The sequence below is a fragment of the Panthera onca genome, chromosome A1 (assembly GCF_046562875.1).
Source record: "Panthera onca isolate mPanOnc1 chromosome A1, mPanOnc1 haplotype 2, whole genome shotgun sequence".
NCBI lineage: Eukaryota > Metazoa > Chordata > Mammalia > Carnivora > Felidae > Panthera > Panthera onca.
Genome location: NC_138339.1, coordinates 94,553,254 through 94,565,256, shown reverse-complemented (window position 1 = coordinate 94,565,256; position 12,003 = coordinate 94,553,254). Strand labels below are relative to the sequence as shown.

Here is a 12,003-nt window from a genome sequence, read left to right as displayed (position 1 = left end):
GGTGAGAAAAGACATACTTTCCTTGTCTTCATCCTTGTGGGGAAAACATTCAGTTTTTCACCATTATAGATAATGCTAGCTGTAGGTGTTTTGTAAATGCTTTTTATAAAATTGAGGAAACTATCCTCTCTTCCTAGTTTTTTTGAGAGATTTCTGTTATGATGGGTGTTGAAATACTGTTTTTAAAACGGGTTTCAGACAGCTGTATCAGAATCGAAAAGCTGGACACTGATGCCCTTGTTGTGGCTAGCTTTTGCCTCTCCCTAAGACAATGTTGGCCTCAGCCATGGGGCATTAGACACAAAGAGCGTATTATCCTGTCACACACATTGTCACATTTCCTCGAGGTCAGTAAGTCACTCCTCTGCCTTCTCTTTCATTCACTTTCCCCTATTTATTTTTCATCTGAAGTTGGTATCAAGGGATTCTTAAATCTTCTTTAAGAAAACATTAGGCCTGTGATTCAGCAGTGGCCCTACTAGGTATTTACCCAAAGGATACAAAAATACTGCTTCGGAGGGATACATACACTCGGATGTTTATGGCAGCATTATCTACAATAGCCAAATTATGGAAAGAGCCCAAATGTCCATCAACTGATGAATAGAAAAAGAAGATGTGGTATATTTGTATATAATAGAATATTAGCCATAGAAAAGAATGGAATGTTGCCATTTGCAAGACATGGGTGGAGCTAGAGAGTATTATGCCAAGCAAAATAAGTCAGTCAGAGAAAGACAAATACTGAATGATTTCACTCATATGTGGAATTTAAGAAACAAAACAGATGAATATGGGGAGGGGGCGGGAAGAGAAAGGCAAAGAGAAAACAGACTAAACTACAGAAAACAAACCGAGAGGGTTACTGGAGAGAAGGTGGGCGGGGTGGGGGTGGGTTAAACGGGTGATGGGTATTAAGGAGGGCACTTGTGATGAGCACTGGGTGTTGTGTATAAGTGATGAATCACTGAATTCTACCTCTGAAACTGATATTATACTTTATGTTAACTAACTGGAATTTAAAAACTTGAGAGAAAAAGAAGGAAACGCTAGGCCTTCCCCATAGTTGACTTAAGTGATATTTATGTGTTTGACAGGATGCAGCTTCAGGGATAATGGACTAAGGAATAGGGGTGATAAGACTAATATTAAAATCTTTTTTTTTTTTTTTCAAATTTGAATGTACTACCTGTAGGGGCATTAAATAGGCATAAAAGATTACCATTTCAATCACATATATATGTATCATCTAAAAGGGCTTTAGGATGGGTGATGGACTATCCTCTGGGGCCCAGGACCTCAGTCTAGTCACAACAGGTAGTGCCTGGTTGCAGATATGCCCTGCTCCAGATGCTCTCATCATACTGTCTGCTCTGTAGCTGTCTCTTCTTCAGATCTGAGTCCAGTCTGGGCGACATTCAGAAGGCCTGGTAAATGTGCACTATGAAGCCCACTGAATCTGGTCTGTGGCTATAGGACAGACTATATTTCTGCAGCTTCTTTCACCCAAGGCCAGCTCTGGGCCAGGCAGGAGGCCTGCCCAGCCCAGCCCAGCCCCCTCCTATCCCTCCACCCCTGCCCAGACCTTGCTGGCTGTCCTCTTTCAGAGTCCTCAGGAAGCAGGATGAGGAAGGCAGCCCTTTGAGTCATTCTGAAAGCTCTCCTGAAGCGTGCAGCTCCTCCCCAGACTGAGGCAGAGTCATCTGAGGAGTCCCAGCCTGGGCATTCCAAGTGTCCCTGCTCCCTTGCCTGGGCATGGGTGTTACCAGGGGTGGGTCATCACCCCCAAGGGCCACCCTACCATTCTCCCATGTCCGTGGAAGAGACTCCAGATCGATGTCGACAACAGTTTTATTTCTTGGCAAACATCAGTTATACTTCTCTAACAAGTTGATGACTATGATCACAAAACAAGGGGTTTGTAGTAGAAGATAGCCAAGCAACCAAGTCTGTGTTTTGATAATTTGGAAATTAACACGCAGAAAGATTCACCCTGAAAACCACCTGACATGAGACCTCTCCTTTAAGGTTCCCTAATTCAACAGTGCTTTGTCAATTCTTTAAATCCCTGTTTCTTGTGCCATTGCAATTTTTTTCTATGGATTTTCCTCTTTTTGGCTAAATGAGCAGTGTAGTCATTTTCTCTTCTCCACATGTTATTTTTTTTAACATGAAATTTAACCATAATGCCCCATGTCTGTCACATGACAACAGTCTGACAAAGGTGTCAGCCCCAGCCACTGTAGAAGGGAATTGAGCATCTTTTGGTAACCCTGTCTTGTCAAAACATAGGAAAATTTTCATGACATACTAATTTATTTGTTTCTTTCTAGACAAAAGCTCTAATGGACAAACTTCAGAAGACTGTTTCATCTGAAGGAAGATTTAAAAATCTCAGAGAAACCCTTAAAAAGTATGTTTACTTTAATTATTAAGTTATTCATAATGCAAAAATATATTTAAATAATGTTTACAATATACACATAGTGGCCTGCCTCCGACTTTGCTTTGAAAAGAAAAACAAATGGGAAATAACTTCCATCATCTAGATATTTTCCTAATTTTTCTTTTCATTTGAAATACTATGCATACAGTGTCTTGTGGATATACTCATGGCATGTAGACTGTCCCAAGCAAGAAGAAAACATCGCCAGCTTTTACTCTAAAATCAAACATGTTTTACTATAAGAAGTTTCTTGGTTTGATATTTGTTAATCTAAGCACAGCACATGATTTTTTGTGACTTTTCAAAAATATTCTAGGACCTATTAATTATTGTTATGTATTTGTGGCCTTTTATTGCCGGGTCATTACTGTCTCCTGAGACAGACCGAGAGAGAGAGAGAGAGAGAGAGAGAGAATAGAACCTGTTCTCCTGCAGCTGGGTTTTCTTATGATCTACTGCACATACTTGACTTGCTCTGGAAAACGTTAGTCCTGTGATGCCATGAGCAAGCAGAAGACTTGTAGGAACAACAACAGCAGTAGAAGAACTACACCAGATCCTTACTCCATGACAGACGCCATGCATAGTGCTCCATGCGTCTTATTTAAGCCTGACAGTGAACTAAAGAGATAAGTTTTATTGTCTCCATTTTACAGATGAGGAGACTGTGGTTCATAGAGGTTGACCAGCATCACTCAGTACGTGGTCATACTGGGACTCAGACCCAGTTGTCTCTGGTCCAAAAGTCCATGGCCTCACTCTTGACTCTGAGAAGACCAAGTGCACCCCCCTCAAAAACCAAACACAAGGCATCTATGTAGTGTGCGGTCGTGATATTAATTAAGTCTATACCTTCCAAAACACTGAAATACTAACTAAATCAGAATGCAAGCTTTACAAGCTCTAATCACATTGATTTTTATACCCAGTTCTTTAAAGTTTCCTGTTTACACTCTAAGGAGGTGAGGGCTCAGGGGGTTCCTACATGCTCATACGGCTAGTTTCCAAGTACTGCCAGCACCTGTTTTGTATTTGTCTGTAAGGCATCCTGTTGTTTGAACGCGCCATTGTCTCAAACACATTGTAAAGTATGGGCTGTAATTTTCTATTATAGTCTATTGTGAGATGTATTTAAAACTCTTAATATCAGGAGACTGCTTCTGAAGATGGGATTAAAGGACTTTATTCTTCAGGATTGAAGCAGTATATTACATCCTGTTAAACAGGGGAGGGAATTCGATATTTCTGTGAATGAGCTTGAGAACAGTGTTCCTTGGTTTTGCAGCTGTAACCCCCCAGCTGTTCCTTATCTGGGGATGTACCTGACAGACCTAGCATTTATTGAAGAAGGAACACCAAACTTTACTGAGGAAGGCCTTGTCAATTTCTCCAAAATGAGAATGGTAGGTAGTAATTTCATAATCAGCCTATTTTGATGACTTCAATGGCTTATAGAGAAGAGGGAGGCTAAGTCATGGAGGTTACTGTTTGCATTTTCATTTTGAGGTGAAAGAGTTGGGGGCCATCAGGTTTAATACATGATGTGGCTGATTGTCAGCAGGGGTGTTGCAGCTTGCATTCTGGGCAAAGGGGTGGGGAATAACTCCAGGGATGACTCTCTAAGATGGAGCAGTGATAGGTGCTGAAAGCTTTGTGCTGGACAACCAGGTTCTGAGCACCAAGTTAGAAGCAAGGAGCCCAGGAAAATAACACCCAGAGTTTACCACCTGAGGTAAACCACCTGCTGAACCTGAGGTCACCCGGTGCTACCTGTTCTTCTGATTGTGAATGCAATATCTTCTTGCTGTTTACATTTCATGTGACTCTTTGAAGGGCAAGAAACCCCTGGGCATAGAGAATGATAGGGCACGGCTCCAACACTTCACTGGAGAAAATGCCTGACTGCTTGTGGATTGGGCCCAGAAGAATGTGATGCAATCCTTTTGCTTTGCTTTTGTTGTTATTGTTTCTTTATTAGATATCACACATCATCAGAGAGATACGCCAGTTCCAGCAGACTTGCTATCGAATAGACCATCAGTCAAAGGTAATATTGTGTGGTTGTTAAGGGAATTAATAAATAGAAAAGCGGAAATTAATGAATTAGAAACAGTGGTAAAGTTGATCAATAATACCAAAAGCTGACTCACAGCAAAGACCAATAAAACAGACAAATCTTTGGCAACTCTGAGAAAGAAGAAGGAAGGAAGGATAGAAAGAGGAAAAGAGAGAGACAGAGAAAGAAAGCAGGCAAAAAGAACACCCAATTTATCAAGTTCTAGCAATTGTATATTTTATATTTCTCATTAATGTGTCTACACCACCACCCTGGTCCAAGCTACCAATATCTGTTACTTGGTCTACTTGCATTCACTCTAGGATGTAAAGTCCATTCTACAAATTACAGTCAGATAGAACTCTCTGAAACACAAGGTAAAAATATGTTTGTCCCTTGCATAAAATATTTTATAGGTTTTTCATTGCTCTTAGGATAAAGAAAGAAAAGGTCTAGATGTGTCCAAGAAGTGTTACATTACATGGCCCCTATTCATCTTTCAAGACCCGTCTCACTTTATAGACCCGCTTTCTTTCTCTATCCCAGCCACAGCTGGTCTTTCCTTCCCTTTCCTTTTTTCATTTTTAATAGATATTATTTTTTAGAATCATTTTAGCTTTACAGAAAAATAGTACAGAAGATTCCCATATAACTCAAAGCCAGTTTTTCCTTATTATTTTATAGAACTTGACAGACTTATCCTGAAACCCATAAGGAAGCTTAGGAAAAAAAAAAAACAGACAAGGATTTTTTGAAAAATAAGAAGAATAAGAAAGAGCTTTCCCTACCAGATACAGACACATGTCTTAAAACTATAGTGAATAGAACAGGACTATATTGGTGCAGGAATACAAATTCAGTGGAGTGGGATACAGTCAAGATGGAGATTTGTCTCTATGAAAATCTAATATGGAATAAAGGAGGCATTTACAGAAAGTGCCAGAAAGAAATTGACCATTCAAGTAAATGGAATAGGAATTTTGGCTCTCCATCTGCTACCATTCACACACACACAAAATCCAGATGAGCTCATTATCTAAATGTAAAAAGAAATATTAAATTATGTGAATAAAATATAGGACAAAATATTCATGACCTGTAGATTAGAAACACCTTCTTAAGCATTGAATGTAAGAGCTGCAAAAGACAAGATGGGTTAAGCTTGCTGCATCAAAATTAAAAACTTCTATGTGACAAAAGGAAATTATTTTAAAAAGCAAAAATAAAACCAGTAGAGGAGGAGATGATATTTTATAACAGGTAAAAGAGACAGAATAAAAGTATTCTTATTCGTCTTTAAGAAAAGTATAAACAACTCAGTAGAAAGATAGGCAAAGCTATGAACAGGTGAGGTAACTCACAGAATAAGAACAAAAATGGCCAGTAAATATTTGAAAAATGTTCGGCTTCACTGGTGAGAAGGAAGAGAAATGCAAATTATACTGAGGCATCATTTTCACAAATTTTAGAATATTGGTAATATCAAACATTAGTTACAGTGTGTGATATCAGGTACTCTCATATGCTATAAGTACAGCAATTTGAGAGGTTAGTTTACATCATATTTTAAAATTAAAAATTGACGAACTGAGCAACCAGACTTCTCCTACATTGCCGGTGAGAAGAACATGGCTCATCTACTTTGGAAAACTGTGTTGTGTGGATATTTCTTAAAACATTAAATATGCATCTACGTTAGGACCCAGGAATTCCTCTCCTAGGCGTTTATCCAAATGAAAACATGCTCATTGAAAGTCTTGTATAAGATGTTCGTAGCGTTTCTTAATAATAGCCAAAAATTGGAAATAGCCTAGGTGTCCACAAACAGATGAACTGCTAAACGAACGTGGTGTATCTACACCATGCAGCACTGCTCAGCAGTGACAGGACAGACTAATGATACACGCCACAGCATGGATGGACCTCAAAACACTATGCTGAGTGAAAGGAGCTGGACACCAAGCACACACTTACCTCAAATTCTAGAGTCAACAAAACTAATACCTGGTAACAGAAGTCCTAGCGGTGGCTGCTTCTGGGAGCAGATTGACTGGGAAGCTGAAAGAGGGAACTTCGTGGGGTAGCGGGAGTGTCCTGTATTGTGATATATATGCTAGAACCAATCAGACTATTAATTTTACTTATGTAAGTCATATCAGTAAAATTAAAGAAATATTTCCACGGAAATACTCCAGGCCCCAACATTTTTATCTTAGTGTCATTTCATTTCATTTCATTTTGTCTGTCCCAAAGGAATATTCCTGAGTGAGCACAGGAAACGTGCTAAGGAGGATTTCACTATATTTCACTGTCACATTGGGTAATAGTGGGATACTGACAGCAGCTAAACACCCATCAATAAGAGATCGTTCAATAACCTCTGATCACAGGTTAATACTGTATAGCAGTTAACATTCTGTGTACTGACATTCTGTGTAATCAGGGCTCTCCAGGACTTACAGTGAAGAGATGAAACCAGAAGAAGATGTACAGTAGGATACCACTAATAAGAGAAAAAAGATTTCTATTAAGTACATTGAATATCTAGAAAGATAGGACCCTCTGGAGGATACAAACCACATGATAGCAGTGGTGCCTGCGGTTAGCTGGGAGAGGACTGGAAATGTGTGATTGTTTTTGGGTTTTTTTTTACAATGAGAAAATATTCATGATTCTTAAGAAGTTACATAACATTTTTTAAGTGTCTAAGAGAAAATGTTTAATTGTGTCAGATTCCATTCAGAAAATGTGAGTAGTGGAGTTCTGTAAGAACCAAAAGCTCGGATTTCCCTGTTCCTCCAGGTGACTCAGTACCTGCTTGACAAAGCCCTCATCATAGATGAAGATACGCTGTATGAACTGTCACTAAAAATTGAACCTCGGCTCCCTGCTTGAAGATCTGGCCTTGCCCCTGACTCCGTAGAATTCTCATGGAAAGTGGGATGGACAGAACTGAGCCATGCATGCCATGCCTCCCACCATGCAGTGTGGACCAGGGATAGAGACAAAGCCAGTCTCCTTTGTCCACTGAAGAAGATGGAACCCAACTGGAATTCTGTCTCCAGCCAGGGAAGCCCAGCTGTTTGGGGTCAAAGACAGATGCTTCAGACTTGGGTGGGAAGGTGAAAAGACTGATCCTTAGCAAAGCTGATGGTACATTTTTCATAAGGGAATGTAATATAGGAGATGCTGGTAGCCATTGTAATGAAGCAGGTAAGAAGGTAGATTTCAAAGTTTGCCCGTGTTCTGTTAGAACTCGGGGACAAAGATCTGTGGAAAAAGGCCTGAGCTGCTTGTCTGGCACTTTACTGGCTTGGGTACAACTACCAACTTTCTCCTAGGGTTTAACTGCTTCTGTTATGTTTTCTTTGTTATAAGCTTCCAGAAAAGCTGAGGCTTCCTCTTCAGGGATGGACCACCACACGAGCAATTTCAGTGTACAAGCATGTGCATGGTTTTCAGTGCATTCTAAATATTTACATTGGAGGGATGGCATGTTCTGAAACTGCTTTTTTGGTTTTTAGGCAACAGGATAGGAAAGACGTGATGAAAGTCAAGTGAATGCAACTTAAAAAAAAAAAAAAAAACAAAAAAAACAACTCAATAGGCTTTGCCCGTGGTTCCTGCCTGGCAGCTGACTTCAGGTGGGGCAGGGCTTCCTCCCGGGGCTGTGGTGCCCAAGAAGCCAGTGCCCTCAGAGAGGCAGGTGCGGAGTTTGCAAAAAGGTGCCTGCACACCTCCCTAAGAACGCTGTGGGATAGGACAGAGGGCCACCAAGCGCTGTGGGGGTTTTAGGCTGAGCGATCAGATATCCTTGAAAATTATCACCTTGCTGTGCTTGTTCCCCACCACCCTCCCCGCAGTAATGTGGGGACTTTTTCTGATTTATACAAACCATTTTTTGGCTCACTATGAATACTGGCTGTGTTTTTAAAACGTTGTTTAATGGGATCTTCTTTTTAAAACCCACACTTCTGTGTGCTGTTGGTAGAAGTTCTTCCCCGGTCATCTTTGTTTTTAACTTTAGGGATATTTATGACTGAAAGTACTGGAAGTGTATGGGAAATGGGACCAACCACTCAACAGCTCTTATATCAGAAAACTAAGGGCAGGACTTAGTTCTTCTGTCGTGTGCTGGGGAAGTAACCTTACTCTTCCCAGGATTGTTGGTTGTTGAAGAAATAGGGCTATCTCATGTTTACCTCCCTCTTCTCTTCTCAGGGAGATCTCTGCTTTAAAAGAAGAAAAGAGAAAAAGATACAGAGTTATTGTTACCTGAGCCTATTGCACCTGACATTTTCTCTTAGAGGCATGAAGTATGTTAATGCTGACCATGAAAAAACTGATCTATCTAGCTGCTTTCCTTCCTTCTTTGCACTTTAATTATGTTGTTATAACTGATGGCTGACTAATAAATTCAACTTGCTGGCTCATAAGACCCAGTGGAAATTCTAGCCTTCATAATGTACCATAGAGGTGGAGAATGTATATTTTTCCTGCATGGTAAGCGCCATCTCTGTACATAGCTCTATAGTGAAATACCAAGTAAGCAAAAGAAAATATTTATAATATTTGAAGACCATTCCAAAAATATTTTCAATAGCTCATATTAGCCAACAGTGTAGCACTAAACCCAAGGAGGGTTATTTATGGATGTTTTATTTTTCTTTTTTTGAAAAGCTGCTTGTCTGTTCTCTTTAGTTTCAAATAAGAGGTTGATGCACCTTGATGCATGATAAGCATGGGTTGTTTGGATCCTAACAATGCATATCTTGCAATTTATTTCTCAGTGTTCAAACTGAGCATTCGAACTAATACATGTCAGTTGCACCAAGCACCTCAAAGTCTTGCAGAAGAAAAGGAAAATAAAGGTTAACTTTCTTGGCTCAAAACCAGTCTTGGAAGGTGGACTAAACCAGGAAAAATCCGTGACAGGACCACACGCATAGTAGTTTCAGGCAAAACAACATGTGGAAACGTCCATGCGGTCTGCTTTGAGGTCCCCAGAGTCTTCCAGAGGGGAAGAGGTCACTCTGTGTGCACTTCCCCGGGGAAGTTTGGACCCTTATTTCCCTGACCCAGATGTTCCTGAGGCACTGCAGCCAATCTTACTAAAAAAAAATGGGAGCTAGAGGAATTTCCAAAGGCTCCTCCCCTTTTGGAGAGCTGTGGTTTCCTCAACGAATGACAAAGCTTTCTCGCCTATTTCCTGCAGAATGTTGGAAGCGCCCCCTAGTGGTCATCCACGGGCACTGTCAACTGCTATGGTGACCCTTAGCGTTTTACTGAGTTATGCGTCCTTCCTGCTTTCTGGAGTCTGAAGCCTTTGCTGGAGCTGCGAAAGTGAGGACTCCACCTCCAAGGAGCTCCTTTTCATGACCTGTACCATTTCTGGACCATCTGGGAAAAGAACGTGCATTTTAAAAACCTCACTTTGGTCACGTTTAAAATCCCCAAGAGCAGTTTGCAGTGCTTCTTCCGATTGTTAAAGCACTCATCCTCTTCTGCCTTGCAAGCTTTGTATTTATTGTTAGAGTGTGCACTCCCAGCTGTGTCTGCCTATATTCCATTATATGAGACCCATTTCTAAGAGTAGAAGGCAGGTCAGCCTCTCACAACCAAATAGCAAACCCTTGAATTGTTACCAAATTAACCTAGAAAATCAGAAGTAAAAGCCAATTTCATGCTTTCAGATGAATACCCACATTTTGTACTGTCTATGAAATTATCTTGGGGCTTTTAGGGGATGCCTTCGGTTATTAACTAAGACATCCACTTTTGCTGCAGGGACAAATCTCTTACTTAAGCCAGTATATTATGTGACAGACTTAGGCATGAAGTAGAACGTTGTCACTTGTCCTTAGTGTTTCTCTGAAGGAATTTAAAGGGAGAATTTTAAACTACTGTTGCAATAGTTTTGAGTGGCTCTCACACAAAGCCCCCATTACTTTGTTAGATTTCATACATGTTAAAGTACTGCTTAAAAACAAATGAAACTCATAGATACTGAATAACTTGGAAGAGAAAAATCCATCACATTCCAATTTGGAGTATATGATGAGGGACCAGTTCCTCTTCTCTCACAAAACTTTGGGTTGGTAATGACTGGGCCACTTTTAAATTCTTAACTGAAAAGAGTAATACAATAGAGGGGTTATTCCACCCCCCTGCCAAATCAATGTTTATTTTAAAATAAAGGATTTTATTTAGATTTCTTTTCAAAGTTTGATTTTATCCCCCCTGAAAAAATGATTCTCTTTGCTTTAAATATTTTTTTAATCTAACCTGTGAAGTTTCCCATTTTTACTACTTTTGAAGTGGGGTATATTATATATGGGATATATATTATGTGGGATAAATAATACATTATTTATGACTAAAGAATAGAGCCAGAACAGAGCCAGGCTAATGCCCACAGCCAGAAGGAATAAATGAACAAGATTCATTTTCATTTCAATAAGATACCAGACTGTAAGTTTAGATAATGACTGATTACAGATGCCACTACATGAATCCTGATAAGACTTGGGTCAATGAAATCTAATCATAGTGTCATTTTTCCATGGCTGTGAGTAACTTAAAATTAAGGCAGGGCAAAGCTAAAGTAGAAAACCATTTTGTTGTACGTATAAACACATGGATGATTCAGAAAAGTATTCATCTTGGCTACCACACAGCATGACATTAACAGGTTGATTGTACTTGACCTCATCTGCTCAAGAAAAAGAATAGTTCTACTTGATATTGAACCAGTGTCTTTTGCACAGCCCATTTTGTCTATCCCTAGAAAGTCAGTAGTAAAAGAGCTGGACGAGGTGCCCTAGCCCTGAGTCCTAGGCCCAGATCTACATCTGCAAGCTGGGCGACCTTAGGCCAGCGCCGAAGCCTTCTTGAGCCTCAGTTTCCTCATCTGCAAAATGAGCTAAGAGTGAATCCTGTGCTGCCTACCTCACAGGGCTGTCATCAGGACAAAATGGGTTCGACTGTAATCTGTAAAGTGCTGTCCAAATGTGAGGCAACATGATTACCATCCTCATCTCTCTTTGGCAAAGAATTATTTAAATGTATTTCTTATTTGTGTGTGCAAGCGTGATGGACAGACCCATGTGTTACTTTGAGAAGTGTATTGTTTGTGTCCAGTAACTTTGCAAATCTGCTGCCATTTGTGATTCTAACAGAGGGGTTTGTGATGTGTCCTAACACTTGCCAGGTGGGGTGTGGGTTACACCTATATGCAAATTAAATTTCGCCTTTCTTGATTCTCAAAAATCTCATGAGTCTCTTCATTTGATTCTTTTTGCATTTTTCTACCTAGTCTTCTTTGTAGCAATGTGCTTCTTCAGATATTCTTTTACTTCTAAAGTTCAGGAGAAAATAAAGTTTGGAAGAAGCCCATGTTGTAGGCACTAAAATATCGGAGAATTAAAGGGAACCTCAGAAAAAATATCAAGGGCCATCGGGCCCCATTGTCTTTCCAGTGCTTGAAGCTTTCCTGTGATAC

The 12,003-nt window shown here is 40.1% G+C and overlaps 1 protein-coding gene across 3 annotated transcripts in view; it reads left to right on the top strand.

The window, feature by feature from the left end:
- RASGRF2 (Ras protein specific guanine nucleotide releasing factor 2) overlaps nucleotides 1–11,788 on the top strand; it is a 241,934-nt gene extending 230,146 nt beyond the window's left edge. For all 3 annotated transcript variants that reach the window (XM_060635446.3, XM_060635444.3, XM_081796559.1), the window contains exons 24-27: nucleotides 2,334–2,413; nucleotides 3,732–3,849; nucleotides 4,425–4,493; nucleotides 7,305–11,788. In XM_060635446.3, the coding sequence (XP_060491429.1) occupies nucleotides 2,334–2,413; nucleotides 3,732–3,849; nucleotides 4,425–4,493; nucleotides 7,305–7,397 (360 nt within the window). In that variant the 3' untranslated portion in view covers nucleotides 7,398–11,788. The remainder of the gene's footprint in view (nucleotides 1–2,333; nucleotides 2,414–3,731; nucleotides 3,850–4,424; nucleotides 4,494–7,304) is intronic.
- The last annotated feature ends 215 nt before the right edge of the window (nucleotides 11,789–12,003 follow it).